This window comes from Sorghum bicolor, chromosome 3 (genome assembly GCF_000003195.3).
Source record: "Sorghum bicolor cultivar BTx623 chromosome 3, Sorghum_bicolor_NCBIv3, whole genome shotgun sequence".
Lineage (NCBI taxonomy): Eukaryota > Viridiplantae > Streptophyta > Magnoliopsida > Poales > Poaceae > Sorghum > Sorghum bicolor.
In genome coordinates, this window is record NC_012872.2 from 31,547,348 (window position 1) to 31,564,145 (window position 16,798).

The 16,798-nt window shown below is 51.5% G+C and overlaps 1 protein-coding gene across 5 annotated transcripts in view; it reads left to right on the top strand.

Annotated features, from left to right (window-relative positions):
* LOC8069573 (piezo-type mechanosensitive ion channel homolog) overlaps positions 1–16,798 on the top strand; it is a 62,589-nt gene that overhangs the window by 12,980 nt on the left and 32,811 nt on the right. For 4 of the 5 annotated variants that reach the window (XR_002450837.1, XR_002450838.1, XR_002450839.1 and 1 more), the window contains exons 8-10: positions 659–743; positions 11,472–11,687; positions 11,770–11,947. Coding sequence is in view for 1 of the 5 variants with exons in the window: in XM_021455505.1 (XP_021311180.1) it covers positions 659–743; positions 11,472–11,687; positions 11,770–11,947 (479 nt within the window). In the remaining 4 variants the exon portion in view is untranslated. Of the gene's footprint in view, positions 1–658; positions 744–11,471; positions 11,688–11,769; positions 11,948–16,798 lie in introns of those variants that run through there. The other variant, XR_002450840.1, reaches the window with a different exon arrangement.

A 16,798-nucleotide genomic window follows, 5' to 3' on the forward strand; every position in this document is an offset into this window, starting at 1 on the left:
TCAGCACCCGTAATCAATATATCATCAACATATAGAAGAAGCAAAGTACGCCCACATGAGGAGAGGTGTATAAATAAAGCTGGGTCATGATCACTAGGTGAAAAACCAGCAGCCCGAATGACAGAGACAAAGCACTCAAATACAGCGGCGGCGATCTTACTCAGGGCTACTTTCTGATGATGGTGCAAGCTAAACGGCAGTTCTCGAGCCCTTCATGGAGTTCTTCATCATTGGTGCCTGCCAAATTTGGAAACAAAGGAACAACTTCATCTTTGATTGTGGATGCCGATAACTTCTTCGAGGAAGCTAGTCTACTCAACCATAGATTTTGTGATTCAAAAAGACCAGTTTCCTTTCCTTGTTGAGCCTCTTGGCTAAGTACGAGTTCCCTTTCTTGCCCTTCTCGGACTCTGTACAGATCTTTTGTCTGTTTCCTTTTTGTACAGTCGTTTGTTCAGTTGTTTTTTTTCCTTTTTTCTTAATAATAAAATTCTTACAGTGGGGGCCTCGCCTGCTATATTTATGTTCAAAAAATGTCCTAATGGACTTTTAATGAGCCAATAACTTTTTTTGGTAGCCTATTTGTGACTGCTACTACTACAGATTTGCTTCTATAATATTTTGTATTTTGTTGCTAATTATCTTTTCTCTACCTCAGATCTGGCAGAAGGCATGGAAACATATTACTGAGAGGATCAGTTTTCCGAACTTTCAGCATTAATTTCTTCACTTATGGATTCCCGGTATTCTTCCTCAAGCCTTTTTTCCCTTCGCCTCAACCCATGCCTTTCGATTCATTGTTGTAGAGTTTGACATTCTTCTTATGATTGCCTGGGCCAACTATTCCTCTTGTTTCTGCCATGTTCCTAAAGTCATTGATGATGGGAGAACACAGCCAGACAAACATATGGGGTAGGGTCCATTATATTCAGTTCGATTGATGTTGAAAGATAAAATACACACAAAATTATCCACTTCATGAGGCATTTCAACTCAACAAGACAGTACTTCAACTCTTCAAATATGAACCTTTCTTTGGAGACTTTGACTCAACGAAAGAATAGATAGATCACTGCTGCAAGATGGCACACAGTAGAATAGAATGATGATGATGACAAATAAACGGCCATTGATCATGTAGTGTAGCCAAATGGCTACGAAAGAGACCAAGGGGGCATAGTCGCATCAATGATATTGACTAGCTAAATCAACGGCACTCAGCTAACCATGAAACAAAATAAAAAATAGCTGATTTGACAATAAATTTGTGGACATGCATGACATGGATAAACTGTGTTTTGTAGAATAGGATTTGGATGGAGTTAAATGTAACAGATGAAGGAATTTAGAAAATACTAGGCCTCAATATACTAGCATTGCAGCAGCTATGATAGCAAACCAGTGTAGAGGAATCCTTCAGAATAGAGCAGCAGCACGATGCAGAGTCCCAGAACAGAACAATCTCACGGACAGGCAGCTGCACCTTCTCTGATCCACAAACAGCAGACACACAGCCATGACCATGGGAACAGGCTGACGAATGAAGATGGTGCCACGGACGAGTGGCTACTGGCCGTGCAGAAGCAAGTCTGACTCAGGCGGCGGTGACGGGCCACAGACGAGGGTGGAGGGGATGAGCTGCGGATGTCACAGGAGCAGGAAATGGTATTCTTGGATGACCAGGAGACAAGTTTATCACCAAGAAACACTGCGTAGCCAGAAGTAGACTTGCGTGTGTCAAGAGAACCAGCAGCCCAATCAGCATCAGAGTAAACCACCAGATCAGACTTCGAGGAAGACCGAAGGACCAAACCAAGGTACAATGTTCCACGAATGTATCGAAGAATCCTCTTCAGCTGCAAGCTGTGGTTCTCGAAGGTCATGCATGTGGAAACAGACCTGCTGAACTGCATAAGAGATGTCAGGGTGGGTGAACGTGAGGTAGTGAAGGGCACCAGCCAGGTTGCGATAATCTAAAAGATCTGCAATAGGAGCCTACAGTGGCAGAAAGCTTCGGATTCAAATCAACAGGAGTGTAGCAAGGCTTGCACTCCACTATACCAGTGCGATCCAGTTTCAAGCATGTACTGACATTGTGATAGGAGAAGACCACTGGACGTTTGCTGAATATGTATGCCCAGAAAGTGATGAAACGCACCCAGATCTTTCATGGAGAATTCCCGCTGCAGAACTGCAAGCACACCCAGATCTTTCATGGAGAACTCTCGCTGTAGAGATGCAATGGTGTGACAAAGCAGGGCTTGAGATGAAGCTGTGAGAACAATATCATCCACATGAAGGAGAAGGTACTCAATGTCACCAACATTCTGATAGACGAAAAGAGATGTGTCCGACTTGGCTTCAGCAAAGCTGATGAATGGGCCAACTGTGAGAGGGAGCCAAAGAGAGCACAGAGACAGGTACCAGGTTTGAAAGTCTCATCAAAATCAATCCCAGGACATTGAGTGAAGCTGTGAAGTGTAGGCCGATTTACTACTATATTCTCCTGATGCTGTTAGTTTCCAGCGCTGTTGGTCCTGAACATCTTGATGAAACAGATATTCCACCAACACCTGTACAGTACCCTTGATGTCAAACACCCAGCTTTCAGTTCTGTAGAGCTTGAGCAACTGTTCTACTTTTGACAATCTGCACTGGGATCTTTTTGAACGGATTTGGGGCAACCTCAGTGATTGTCTTACCATTCAGCCATTGCTCAGACCAAAAGCGAGCAGACTTCCCATCTCCAGCTATAGTTTCTACTGCCAATCTGCCATATTAAAGAGGGCTTGGGCATTTGAAGGCACTTGAATTGGAAGGCCAGCCCAAGGTCTAGCAGCATCAGATTTTTTAGCCCACAGCCACCGAATCCTTGGTCCACAACCAAGCTTTTCCAAATTGTGAATACCCAGGCCTCCATATTCTAAAGGCCTTTGTACCCACTCCCAGGAAACGAGACAATTACCCCCATTGGCTTGTTCTTGACCTCTCCAAACGAAACCTTGGCGTTTCTTGTCAATGGACATCCATATTCTAAAGGCCTTTGTACCCACTCCCAGGAAACGAGACAATTACCCCCATTGGCTTGTTCTTGACCTCTCCAAACGAAACCTTGGTGTTTGGCAGGAGCTAAGGGTCTGTCCTTGCTTACTGCTGGGGGGTCTTAGTTTCTTCCCCACTCGGTCGTTGTTCACTCTGTTCTAGGTGACGATGTCTTAGAAAACAGAGAAAGTGTGAGGGGGTGTGTGTGAGTGGTTCTAGGTCTATGTAAGACTCTTTTTTCCTTCTATTAATACAATGATACACAGCTCTCCTGCGTGTTCCCATTTTGGGAGATCGAGGCTGATCATACTATAGATGGGAGTAGCAGTTTTTCTGGACAGTTTGGTGGCTCCATGGGTAATGCATTGCAGACTTTGCCCCTCGCCTTTTCGCGGCTACCTCCAAAAGGAGGGTCAAGAGGTGTCCAGTGTTAGAGAATGACCAACCGGATTGTATTGAGGCCCAAAGGGGCAAGTGTATACAGTGTACATATGCAAGAAGGTCCTCCAAGTGGAGAGAAAACACAGAAACACATACACATCCTATACATCTAACACCCCCCCTCAAACTCATGGTGGATCTACAACACTGAGTTTGGAGAGAAGAAATCTATGTTGGGCCCGAGTTTGTGCCTTGGTGAAGAAATCTGCCAGCTGAACTTCTGAAGGCACATGGTGGAGGGACACAACCTGGTCATTCACCTGCGATCTCATGTAGAAAGCATCGACGCCAATGTGTTTGGTGAGTTCATGCTTGACGGGGTCCCGAGCAATACTGAGTGCACCAGTGCTATCAGAGGAGAGAGGAGTGGGTGCAGTGACGGTCACACCAAGGTCCTCAAGAAGCCATCGTAGCCAAGTCACCTCTGTAGTCGCAGTCGCCATAGCACGTAACTCAGCCTCAGCACTGGAGCGGGAAACCGCAGTCTGCTTCTTGGTTTTCCAGGCAATCAATGAGGGGCCTAGGAAAACACAAAATGCAGAAAGAGACTGACGGTCCGTGGGATCACTCGCCCAGGTCGCATCAGAGTATGCCTGAAGCTGAAGAGAACTAGAGCGAGGAAAGAAAAGGCGCCGAGAGGTAGTTCCACGAAGATATCGTAGAACACGAAGGAGGTGAGCATAGTGAAGCTGGGTAGGAGCTGAGGCAAACTGACTCAAGATGTGGACAGAGTGAGTAATGTCAGGACGGGTGATCCCAAGATAAACAAGGCTCCCAACAAGCTGACGATAGCGAGTGGGATCAGCAAGTGGTGCACCATCAGTGGGTTTTAAGTGAACACCAAGTTCCATAGGAGTATCAACAGTGCGATGATCAGTGAGAGCAGCACGTGAAATGAGTTCCTGAGTGTACTTTTCCTGAGAGAGGAAGATACCACCAGGGGTGGAGGTGACCTCAAGACCAAGGAAATAACGAAGAGGACCCAAATCAGACATCAAAATTTTTTCATTGAGACGCTGCTTCACAAAAGCAATATACTGAGAATCATCACCCGTCACAATCATGTCATCAACATAGAGAAGAAGGAGTGTGCGACCACGAGGAGAAATGTGAACAAAAAGAGCAGGGTCGTGGTCACTAGGCTTGAAGCCAGCATTGATGACAACAGAGGAAAAACACTCAAACCAAGTTCGAGGAGCTTGCTTGAGGCCATAGAGGGAACGACGCAGCCGACAAACAAGGCCATCAGGAACAGAATAGCCGGGGGGTGGCTGCATATAGACTTCCTCTCGGAGCTCACCATTTAGAAAGGCATTCTTGACATCCAATTGAGAAATCGACCACTGACGAACAGCTGCAACAGCTAGAAGAGTCCGAACAGTAGTCATATGAGCAACAGGAGCAAAGGTCTCCTCATAGTCAATACCATACTCCTGTTGGAAACCCTGTGCCACAAGACGAGCCTTGTAGCGTTCAAGAGAGCCATCAGAGCGAGTCTTAGCCTTGTACACCCACTTGCATGTGATGGGAGTGACATCAGGAGGTAAAGGAACAAGATCCCAAGTACCGGTACGCTCTAGGGCAGCAATCTCCTCAGCCATGGCATGCTGCCACTCCTGATGAGCTGCAGCCTCCCGATAGCTGGTGGGCTCAGCCAAAACAGCAGCAGTGAAACCCAAACGATCAGGTGGTCGAAGGGTGCTGCGATCACGAAGAGCGTAGCGAGGAAGAGACTCAGGAAGAGGTCCAAGGACAGATGGAGAAGAGTCAAGTAGTGGCACTGGTCGCGAACGACGAGAGTAGTAGTGAGTGATCTCACGAGATGGACCCACGAAGGATGGGGCCGGAGAGGGAGGAGGTGGTGAAGGTGAAGGAGGTGGAGAAGGTGAGGAAGGCGACGGAGGTGGAGGAGGTGGAGGATGTGAAGATGGCGAAGAGGATGGAGATGGCAACGGTAGATACCACTCAGGTAAAGTAAGGAATGAGAGGTCCTTAGCGGCACTTGAAGGACCAGAGGAAGGACGAGGATAAAATGTCCGAGACTCATCGAAGGTGACATCCCGAGAAATTCTCATCCGACGAGCAACAGGGTCATAGCAGCGATAACCCTTGTGTTCCGTACTGTACCCAAGAAAAACGCACTCAACGGATTGAGCAGTGACTTTGGTGCGCTCACGAGGTGGAAGAAGGACGTAGCAAACACATCCAAAACAACGAAGATGGCTATAGGAAGGTGGGGTGCCAAAAAGACGCTCATATGGTGTGCAACCCTGGAAAACAGTAGAGGGTTGGCGGTTGATAAGAAAAACAGCTGTAGAAACAGCCTCAGCCCAGAAATGTGGAGCAAGCGCAGAAGAAATCAAGAGAGCACGAGCAGTCTCAAGAATATGACGATGCTTGCGCTCGGCAACAACATTTTGAGCATGAGCGCCAGGACATGAAAATTGGGCAAGAGTACCCTGCTCAGCAAGATAGGAGCGATGAGCAGTAGAAATATACTCACCAGCAGAGTCCGCACGAAAAACACGAATAAAAGAGTTATACTGAGTGCGGATCATGGTGGCAAATTGCTGGTAAATAGAAAGAAATTGACCACGAGAGGACATCAAATAAAGCCAGGTAAATCTCGAATAGTCATCAACGAATATAACATAATATGATTGACCCCCTTTTGAAACAAAAGGGGCAGGACCCCATACATCAGAGTGAACAAGATCAAAAGGTCTCTGAGACTTGGACTCACTAGAAGGATAAGGGAGTTGCAACTGTTTGCCAAGTTTACAACCCATACAATGAAGAGCAGTATCACCAGACACAGGACCTAAGACACCACTACCAACAAGAGTGGACAGCCGCGAGCCAGAAAGGTGACCAAGACGACGATGCCACTGTGCAAAAGTAGAAGACGATGTGGCAGACGCGGAGGCTGGTGAACTGGGTGATGAAAGAGTCAAAACAGGTGACGGAAGACGCAACCAATCAAGCTCCCATAGGCGTTGTGAGTCCTGACGCCTAGGTCCAGTTCCCACCAAAAGGCCCGTACGGAGGTCCTGAACACAACAAGAATCAGACTCAAGGATTATGCGGCAGCCATGATCAGTGATTTGACCCGCAGATAACAATTGCATAGTAAGTTTTGGAACATGCGAAACAGTAGGAACTTCAAAAGAAGATGTGGAAAGAACACCTCTCCCAGCGACAGGAAGGGAAGTACCATCTGCGGTGCGAACAGAAATAGGAGGATCGAGGGAAACCACAGAGGACAAGTGTGTAGAATGGGGTGTCATATGAAAAGATGCACCAGAATCAAGGAACCATGGGGATGATGTACCTGGTGGAGGAGGAGCGGAACTAGAAGCCTGAGCAGTAGTCCCAGAAGCAGAAGCAGACTGAGCGGTAGTCCCAGAAGCAGATGCCTGAGCTGCCGTAGTAAGGCGACGAAACATAGCAAGAACCTCCTGTTCCGCGGCAGACACGGAACGAGTGCTCTGGGAGGGGCCCTGTGAGGAGCGTCGGCCACGACGCCCCGACCGGTCACGCTGCTTCTTGCGACAATCCTTTTCCTCATGACCATAGAGCTTGCAGTAGCCACACTGAATACCAGATGGTGCCCCCGCCACCACAGGAGAGAGCTGAGATGGAGGCGAGGAGGCTTGTGGAGGTGTGGCTGCCAGGACGGAGGGCTGTGCTGGAACACGACTGACACTCCCAGCTCGAATACGTGTCTCCTCAGCTCGCAGCTCAGGCATCGCCTCTGAAAGCGATGGGCGTGGACGACGAGTCAGAAGCTGTGCCTGAACAGTCTCAAACTCAGGGCGAAGGCGAGAGAGAAACTCGTGAAGGCGAAGGGTGTCTCTCTGCTCCCGGTGGCGGTCACAACACCGACAAGTTCCACCACCACAGAACTCTGCACCCAAGTTGTCCAGGCAATGCCAAACATCTGTCATCTGACGGTGGAAGTCCTCAACTGTAGAGTCAAGCTGACGAAGTGATTGAGCCTCCTCAACAACAGCAAGGTACATAGCCTCGTTACGGATCTCATAAGTGCGACGAAGGTGATCCCACATGAGGTGTGAAGTAGCGAGACCTCTGAGAGACTGAGCAAGATCAATCTCCATGCTTGCAAGTAATATGGCCTTGGCAGATTTTTCCTCACGCAGCCAAGTCTCATAGAGACCAAGATCAGACTGATAGCTCTCCATCTGAGCCTCAAAGGCATCGAGTAAAGCAGTCTTGGCCTCATCATCAGCATTGGGCGGATATGTGAGCGTTGCGGGAAGAGTAGGACATGGAGGACAGACCCGATCTCCCATAAGGTAGCTCCACAGTAGCTGTCCATCCATGTGCACCTCCATATGAAAGACAAAGTCACCCCAATTTGTGCCGTTGAAAATAACCGGACACTTTGGGACGGCAATAGCACCAGGGCGCCCAGGAGATGCCATGGAAGCCTCTTTTTTTTTTTTTTGGAAACAGAGGAAGAGGGAGCCGGCCCTAAGGAAGGAATCGGGCAGGCAGAGGGTTCACGAGAGGAAGCCGGCCTGGGAGATGGCCGGCGCGTGCACTCGTGCGAGCGAAGGGAGAGGCCGAGGAGGGGTCGGACGCGCGCGCGCGGACGTCGGCCGGCGCGAGGGGACGCGAGCGGGCGGCGGCCGGCGCGAGAGGACATGCGCGAGCAGTGAGGAGGGGCCGGACGCGCGCGCGCGCGGACGTCGGCCGACGCGAGGGGACGCGAGCGGGCGGCGGCCGGCGCGAGAGGACGCGCGCGAGCAGACGGCCGACGCGAAGTCGCGAGCCGCGCGAGCGTGCGGCGGCCGGCGCGAAGGCGCGCTGGCGGCGCGGTGTACGGACGCGGGATTGGTCTGAAGGTGAGAAAACCTAGCTCTTTGATACCATGTTAGAGAATGACCAACCGGATTGTATTGAGGCCCAAAGGGGCAAGTGTATACAGTGTACATATGCAAGAAGGTCCTCCAAGTGGAGAGAAAACACAGAAACACATACACATCCTATACATCTAACATCCAGGACGTCCTCACTAACCGGGCTTGGATTTCGGACATTAAGGGAGCTGTTACAGTTGGTGTGATTGTAGACGACCTTCATCTATGGGATCTACTATGGAGGCTCTCCATTACCTCCGATGGACAATACTCGGCTAAGTCAGCATATGAAGGTTTCTTTTTGGGTTCTACTCTTTTTGGACCATGGGAAAGGATCTGGAAATCATGGGACAGCTGATAGGCTTGCTCGACGAGGTCTTCCCCACCCAACCAAATGTCTGCTCTGTGACCAAGAAGAGGAAAGCATTCAACACCTCCTAATTGGATGTGTTTTTGCTAGGCAATTCTGGTTCTCTCTATTGCAGCATGTCGGACTCTCTTCACTCACGCCTCAGCCTGGGGATTCAGCCTGGGAGGACTGGTGAGAGAAAGCGGAGGCTGCCACCGCTGGGGATGTGAGAAAAGGATTAAACTCTATCATCATTCTTGGCGCCTGGAGCATCTGGAAGCATCGGAACGACTGTACCTTCAATGGGGCTGTACCAAACATTAACACAGCCCTTAGTATTGCTAAAGATGATGCCCATTGGTGGTGTTTGGCAGGAGCGAAGGGTCTGTCCTTGCTCACTGCTAGGGGGTCTTAATTAGTTAGCACACTTGGTCGATGTAACCTCAGCTTTAGGTGATGTTGCAATAGAAATCAGGGACGGGGTGGTGGTGTGTGTGGGTGTGTGTGAGAGTGTTGGGTCTATGTATGACTCCTTTTTTTCTTCTACTAATATAATGATACGCAGCTCTCCTGCGTGTTCGAGAAAAAAAAAATCCAAATGTCGCTTCTTTGTGTGGCTGGTCGCGCACAATAAGTGCTGGATGGCTGATCGCCTGGCATGTCGTGGGCTACCTCATCTGGAGTATTGTCCTCTTTGTGACCAAGAAGAGGCGACTATCAACCATCTCCTGCCGACTGTGTATTCGCAAGAGAATTTTGGTTTAATCTGTTCAGACAGGTCGGTCTTCAGAGCTTGTCCTCTCAGCCTACAGAGTTATATTTCCATGATTGGTGGGAGAAAGCTAGCAGCGGCACCGCTGATGAGTTGATGAGGCAAGGAATTAATTTGCTCATTATACTCAGAGCTTGGACTATATGGAATCATCACAATGGGTGTGTTTTTGATGGAGCAGCTCCAAACTTGGCTGTTGCTTTGATCGCAGCTGGTGAGGAGTGCCGCTTGTGGTCTATGGCAGGGGCTCCAGGGCAATCATTCTTGGCTGCCCTCCTCCCCGGAAGTTAGTGACAAGCTTTGTAGTAGTCTCCTTGTGTAGGTTTGTCACGGGCGCGAATGTAATCCTGGAAACTGGTGGGGTGTGATTGCGTGTGTGTGTGTGTGTGTATGTGGTGTTGTTTGGGCTCTTGCCCTTTACTCTCTTCTTAATATAATGAGGCGCAGCTCTCCTGCATTTTCGAGAAAAAAATGACCACTCTGACCATCACCAGGCGACCAGCCCTATTCAAAGGGGATGCTTTCCAACCTGGCAGGTGATCACCGCCCTTGTCAATTAGGGGCACCAGTTCAGCCTTTGTAGGTTTATGGATTGTAAGCGGAAGTCCAAGATAGGTGTACGGGAAATCTTTGTTTGCACAAGAAAGATATTCTGAAGTACGTTGCTGGTCATCATCACTGCACTCTTTGCAAGATTAGTTTTGAGGTCTGAGTCATGCCCGAACAAGTCAAGTAGGAGCTTGCAGGTCTATGATCATAGCAAGAAGGTCTCAAGAAAATCACCGCATCACCAGCATAGCAGGAAACCTGATGGTGAACATTCTGAACAGCAAGCGGTTGTCAGTGGCTGCCCGGGTGTCGCTGCGAGCTCGCTGGGGTTCACTCAAGCACATGCTTGGGACCACTGGAGCGCTGCTGTCCGCCGCCGGGAGGGAGCGCGAGCCAGGAGTGGAGGGGGAGAGGAAGCACCGCTGCTTGCAGGACCTTGCCGCTGGGTAGTACCGCCGCCAGGAGCCTCGCCCAAACCCTAGCTCGTGATGGGGGAAGAAGTGCCCGATGTGTTTCGTAAACGAGCGCCAGTCCGAGCGAGTGAGAAAGGGGCGCACCTTATCAGGGGCATTGTTGTCTTTTCGTCTAGGTGTTTTTTCTTTTTTATTTTTTTTTGGCCATTTAATCACAACAGCCCAAACGGTGTTACAGAGCAGGGGCAAACGGCTGCTGCGTTTGAAAATAACAATGGTAAAATCAGAAAGGTTAAAATGATGGGGTAAAATCACCATTGAGCTCTGGAGTAGGGGCAGAAACACCAAAAATCCCTATTTTTTTATGTAAAGTTGACAAGTCTGGGTCCCCTTGTATCTCTTGGTCCCTCGACTCCCTGGACAGGTAAGCAGCTAGCTTACCAGTTGACTCACACACTCACTATGGCTAGAGGTAGAAGAAACGGTGAGCACAGCACACACACAGCCGAGCAGCAGCTTTGCTGCTCTGAAAGTTGCTTCAGCTGAACTGAAGTTTTGCATTGCTTAGGTGTATATATACAACTCTTGTACCAACTATAAGGTACGCAAGAGTATGGCTGAATACAGCCCCATCTACTTCTAGTACTACTAGTACATTGCCTTAGATCAGCCCACTACCAAGACATGACTGATGTAGCCTTCTACCAAGGTACTAGATATGGCCTATTGCCTTACTGCTGCAGCAACAAGGAGTGGACAGCCAAGGCTGACCAGCTCTTACTCCTAATCTGCAGCAAAGAGAGATTTGAGGAGCAGCAGATTATGTCTTACAGTATCCTGGGTTTTTATGTTCCAAGGGTTTGATAGCTGATCGTGTTAAGGACTCTTCTGTTTGAAAGATGGATGTCAATCTCTTTCAAAGGCATGCAAATATGCAATTGTCTTATCCCTATGTCTTCTCTCCTTTTTGCATATGGCAATGACCATTCTCATATCAGAAAAAATATCTTTGGTTATTGCAGGTCTTGCTGCTTGCCCTTTCTTTCTGGAGTTTCAACTTCACTAGTATTTGTGCTTTTGGTCTGCTAGCATATGTTGGATACATTTTATATGCTTTTCCTTCTTTGTTCCAAATGCATCGGCTTAATGGGTCACTTCTCGTGTTCATTCTGCTCTGGGCAGCCAGCACATATGTCTTCAATGTGGCATTCACATTCTTCAACAAAAGATTTCAAAAGGTATCATGTTAAGCTATGCAAGTCCTCCAGAAGTTTTTTTTTCTATCAGTATTTATGAGAAGTTATCAACTCAATGTTGCAGGATATGATGATTTGGGAGACTGTTGGACTTTGGCACTATTCTATTCCTGGATTATTTTTACTGGCCCAATTCTGCCTTGGAGTGTTTGTTGCACTGTGTAATCTTGTTAATAATTCTGTTTTTCTATACTTGACTTCTGAGGAGAGTCCTTCATCAAGTGATGATCACCTAATTGATGGTATGTCTATCATATTATCATGAAAAAAACATTTTCATTTTACATATTCATTGTTTCCACTGCTGACAGTTAAGCAATATGATGCTCAATCTGCCGTGCATTCAGCCATGTTGGATATGTTTGATGTATTTGATTCTGACAACACTAGTGACAAGGTTTTGTAAAGAAACCGCTGCATTGAATTCCATAATGCATTGAATTCCATAATTCTGACAACACCAGTTACTTTTGTTTCTGAGTTTTAGGATCTGTTGAAACTCCTGTCTTAGAATTAGGGTTTCATTAATTGGGCTAACCCTAACCAGGGTGACCATATAATTAGGGATACATGGGCCTCATAGGCCTAGTCTCATGGGCCTAATACTCATATACTCTAACATCCCCCCGCAATCTGAACTACCGTCGCAACGGAGTTTACAGACTGGACACGAAAGAAAAGAGGTACAACACACGAGCCCCCCACAGACACAACTAGCCACTGGTGATGTTGAGGCTGGTGCGGAACTCAGTGAAGGTCGAGGACGGGAGACCCTTGGTGAGATGTCGGTGAACTGGGAGGTGGTCGGGACGTGGAGGACCCGAACATCGCCGACAGCGACCCGGTCCCGGACTAAGTGTAGATCAATCTCCACATGCTTGGTCCTCTGGTGCTGGACCGGGTTGGTGGAGAGGTACCCCGCACTGACATTGTCACAGTAGACCAGTGCGCTCCGGGAGAGAGGGATGTGGAGCTCGGCGAGGAGCTGTCGGAGCCAGGAAGCCTCAGCCACGCCGTTGGCTACAGCACGGTACTCCGCCTCGGCACTGGAGCGGGAGACGACCGGCTGGCGCTTGGACGACCAAGACACCAGGTTGCCGCCTAAGAAGACGGCGTAGCTGGAGGTGGAGCGGCGGGTGTCCGGACACCCGGCCCAGTCGGCGTCAGTGTAGACGACGAGCTCGGTAGAGGACGACCGTCGGTGAAGGAGACCGAAGTCGACGGTGCCGCGGAGGTAGTGTAGGATCCGCTTGAGAGCGGTGAGGTGTGGCTCGCGGGGATCATGCATATGGAGACAGATCTGCTGAACTGCATAGGTGATATCCGGCCGGGTGAAGGTGAGGTACTGAAGTGCCCCGGCAAGACTTCGATATGCAGTGGGATCTGTCACTGGTGTACCCTCCGCCTCCGAGATCTTGCCCTGTGTGTCAAGTGGAGTGGAGCAGGGCTTGCAGTCAGTCATCCCAGCTCTCTCCAGGATATCAAGAGTGTACTGCCCCTGGTGAATGAGTAATCCAGCAGGGTGAGGCTCAACAGTGACCCCGAGGAAGTGATGTAGTGCACCTAGATCCTTCATAGCAAACTCGTGCTGAAGAGAGGCGATGATCCGCAGAAGGAGTGACTTAGTCGAGGTTGTGAGGACAATGTCATCAACATAGAGCAGCAGATATGCAGTCTCAGCCCCATGGTGAAAGATGAACAGAGAGGTATTTGACTTCGCCTCCACAAACCTCAGAGTCAGCAGAAAAGCAGCAAACAGATGGTTCCACGCCCGGGGGGCCTGCTTGAGGCCGTAGAGAGACTTGTTGAGCCGACACACCATGTCGGGACGAGAAGAGTCAACAAACCTCGCCGGCTGACTGCAGTAGACTGTCTCAGAAAGAACGCCATGTAGGAAGGCATTCTTGACGTCCAGCTGATGCACGGGCCACCCGCGCGTGAGAGCTAGCGAGTGCACCGTGCGGACGGTGGCCGGCTTCACCACCGGGCTGAAGGTCTCGTCGTAGTCGACACCGGGCCGCTGAGTGAAGCCCCGGAGAACCTAGCGAGCCTTGTACCGCTAAAGGGTGCCGTCAGCCCGGCGCTTGTGGGTCCAGATCCACTTGCCGGTGACGTTGTTGGAGCCCGGGGGACGAGGGACCAGATCCCACCAAGTCTGGTTGGCGAGGAGGGCCGCGTACTCCTCTTCCATCGCGCGGCGCCAGTGAGGGTCCAGCAAGGCCTCGCGGACGGAAGAGGGTACCGGTGAGACCTACGAGTCCCTGGGCATCGCCGCAAGAGCCCGGGGCTGCAGGGTCCCAGCCGCGTGTCGCGTCACCATCGGGTGAACATGACGCGAGTGTCGGTGAAGGAGCGGAGGGTGGTACACCGGCGTCGCGACCCGGGAAGCTTGGTGCCTCGGCGGCGGGGTCGGTGTCGCCGGCGGGGAAGACGTCTCCGGTGGCGCAGGTGAACGCAGCGAAGAGGGCGGCGCCAGCCGGGCACGTCGCTGGTAGACGCGCACAGGTTGGGTGAAACGTGTCGGTGGGGCCGGAGTGGAGACGCCGACCCGGGACGCACGCCGAGAGCACGTCGCTGGTAGACACGCACCGGCTGGACGAAGCGTGCCGGTGGGGCCAGTGTCGGAGGTGCCGACCCGGGACCCGCGTCAGGCGCAGGGGCCGGGCCGGAAGGTGACCCCTCGGGACCCGGGCAGGGTAGAGGCCCCGAGGTGTCACGGGTGACAAGCGACGTAGCAGTACCTGCAGGAAACATCGGCAAAGGTGGCTCGACCACCGGGTCAGTAGGAAACACAGAGGAGAGGTCAAGCTCCGAGGTGGAAGCGGGAGTGGTAGTGGTGGAAAAGAGAAAGGTCGACTCATCGAACACCACATGGCGAGATATGAGGACTCGACGAGAGGTAAGGTCGTAGCATCGGTACCCCTTGTGATCCGAGGAGTATCCAAGGAAGACACAGAGAGTCGAACTGGGAGCCAGCTTGTGAGGAGCGGTGGCGGTGGTGTTTGGGTAACGCGCACACCTAAAGACTCGAAGGTGATCATAGTGAGGAGGGGTACCGAAGAGAGCGTGGTGTGGCGTGGGAGCTGGACAAGCAGCGGAAGGAAGGCGGTTAAGGAGGTAAGTGGAGTTGTGCAAGCTCTCGGCCCAGAAGCGAGCAGGAAGCGAGGCCTGAAGCAGGAGAGTGCGCATGGTGTCGTTGGTGGTGCGAATCATGCGCTCAGCCTTGCCGTGTTGAGAGGAGGTATACAGGCAAGACATGGGCAAATGGACACCGTGAGAGAGAAAGAAAGTGTGGGAGGTGAAGTTGTCGAACTCTCGACCATTGTCAGACAGTAGTCAGCTTTGACAGTGAGGCCGAACTGTGTGGACACCCAAGCGAAAAAGTGGACAAGCGCGGGAAAAGGATCAGACTTTGCACGTAAAAGAAAAGTCCAGGAATAATGTGAATAATCATCCACCACCACAAGATAGTACTTGTATCCAGAAATAGAGAGGTCCATAAGTCACAATGTACAAGGTCAAAAATGCGGGCCGCATGAGAAGAACTATGAAAAGGAAGACAAACATGATGGCCCAGTTGGCACACATAACACAAATGCTCATCGTGAGCCCGAGTACATCGAATATCGGAACTACGACTAAGCTGCATCAGGGTATCACGTCCAGGATGGCCGAGACGCTGGTGCCAAGTAGTGGAGGTAGTGGTGGCAAAGGCAGCTGACAAAACTGGCGAAGGAGGCGAGGCAGATGCCGGAAAGCGAAGAGTGTAAAGGGGCCCCGTGCTGTCACATCGGAGCAGAGGACGCCGGGAAGCCAAATCCTTCACAGTAAGACCAGAAGAGTCAAACTCCACAAAACAAGAATAAGAATTGTCAGCTGTAAAACGACGAATAGAAAGAAGATTGTGAACCATAGAAGGAGCAACAAGAACATCAGGAAGATAAAAGGAACCATGGTGGCCGGCGGCACCCACAGAGGTGACAGGAAGACAAGACCCATTTGCGACCATAATGGACGAAGGGAGAGAGGAAGATGGAGGGTGAACAGAAGAAAGTATACCGGGGTTAGGAGTGGTGTGGTAAGTAGCCCCAGAGTCGGCGACCCACTCCGGCCCAACTAGAGGTGCCAGGGCCATGGTGCTGAAGGAGTGCGCCAAGGCCGCCTGGTCCCAGCCGGCAGACCCGGGCAAGGCCGCGGGTGGAGTAGCCCACGAGGACGCGGAGAACGGGGCCGCCCACGGGGTCACTGAGGGGAATCCCGTGGGAGCACCCGCGAGCATGGCCGTCGGCGGGCGAGGCTCGCCACCGGAAACCTGGAACGACCACTTAGAGATGCGCCCTGACCATGGGTTGTTGTAGGATGGCCAGGGTGCACCTCGTGGAGGTGGCGGCGTCGTGGTGCCCGCACGACCTGCTCCACGTCCCCCACCACGGCGACGGCGGCCGCCACAGCCCCCCCACCCCCGATCGGCCTGGGGGAAGAGGACCAAGAAGTGACGACTGTGGTGGTGTGGCGGGACGGGGCGGAGGAGTGGCAGCAAGAGTAGTCGAGGAGGACGAGGACCCCAGAGGGGAGGTGGACCCAGGCTGTAGGCCCTGAGTAAGCTCCTCCATGACAAGGTCGTCACGGACCTGCAGGAAGGTGGGGAAGGGCCGCTGCCGGGTGATCCACGTCCGGAGGTAGGAGTAGCGGTCACTGAGCCCATGGAGAACGTTGAGGACCAAGATGCGGTCCTCCACGGGCTAGCCGAGGTCGCCAAGAGAGTCCGTCATGCCCTTCATCTGGTGGCAGAACTCGCTGACGGAGAGGTCGTCCTAGACGAAGGTGCGGAAGCTCGCGTCGAGCCGCAGAGCCCGGGCTTTGGCGTTGCCCAGGAACTGGTCCTCGAGTGCCAGCCAGGCCCCGCGAGCGCTCGGGGTGTTGCGGACGAGGTAGTGGAGGTCTAGGGAGATCGTCCCCAGAATCCAGGAGAGGACGATGCTGTCGAGGCGTAGCCACGAGGGGGTCGGGACCGCCCTCGCAGTGTCGAGGAGGATGTGGTCGTTGAGGGCGTAGTGGCGGAGGGTGAGGAGGACCAAGTCCCTCCAGCGAGC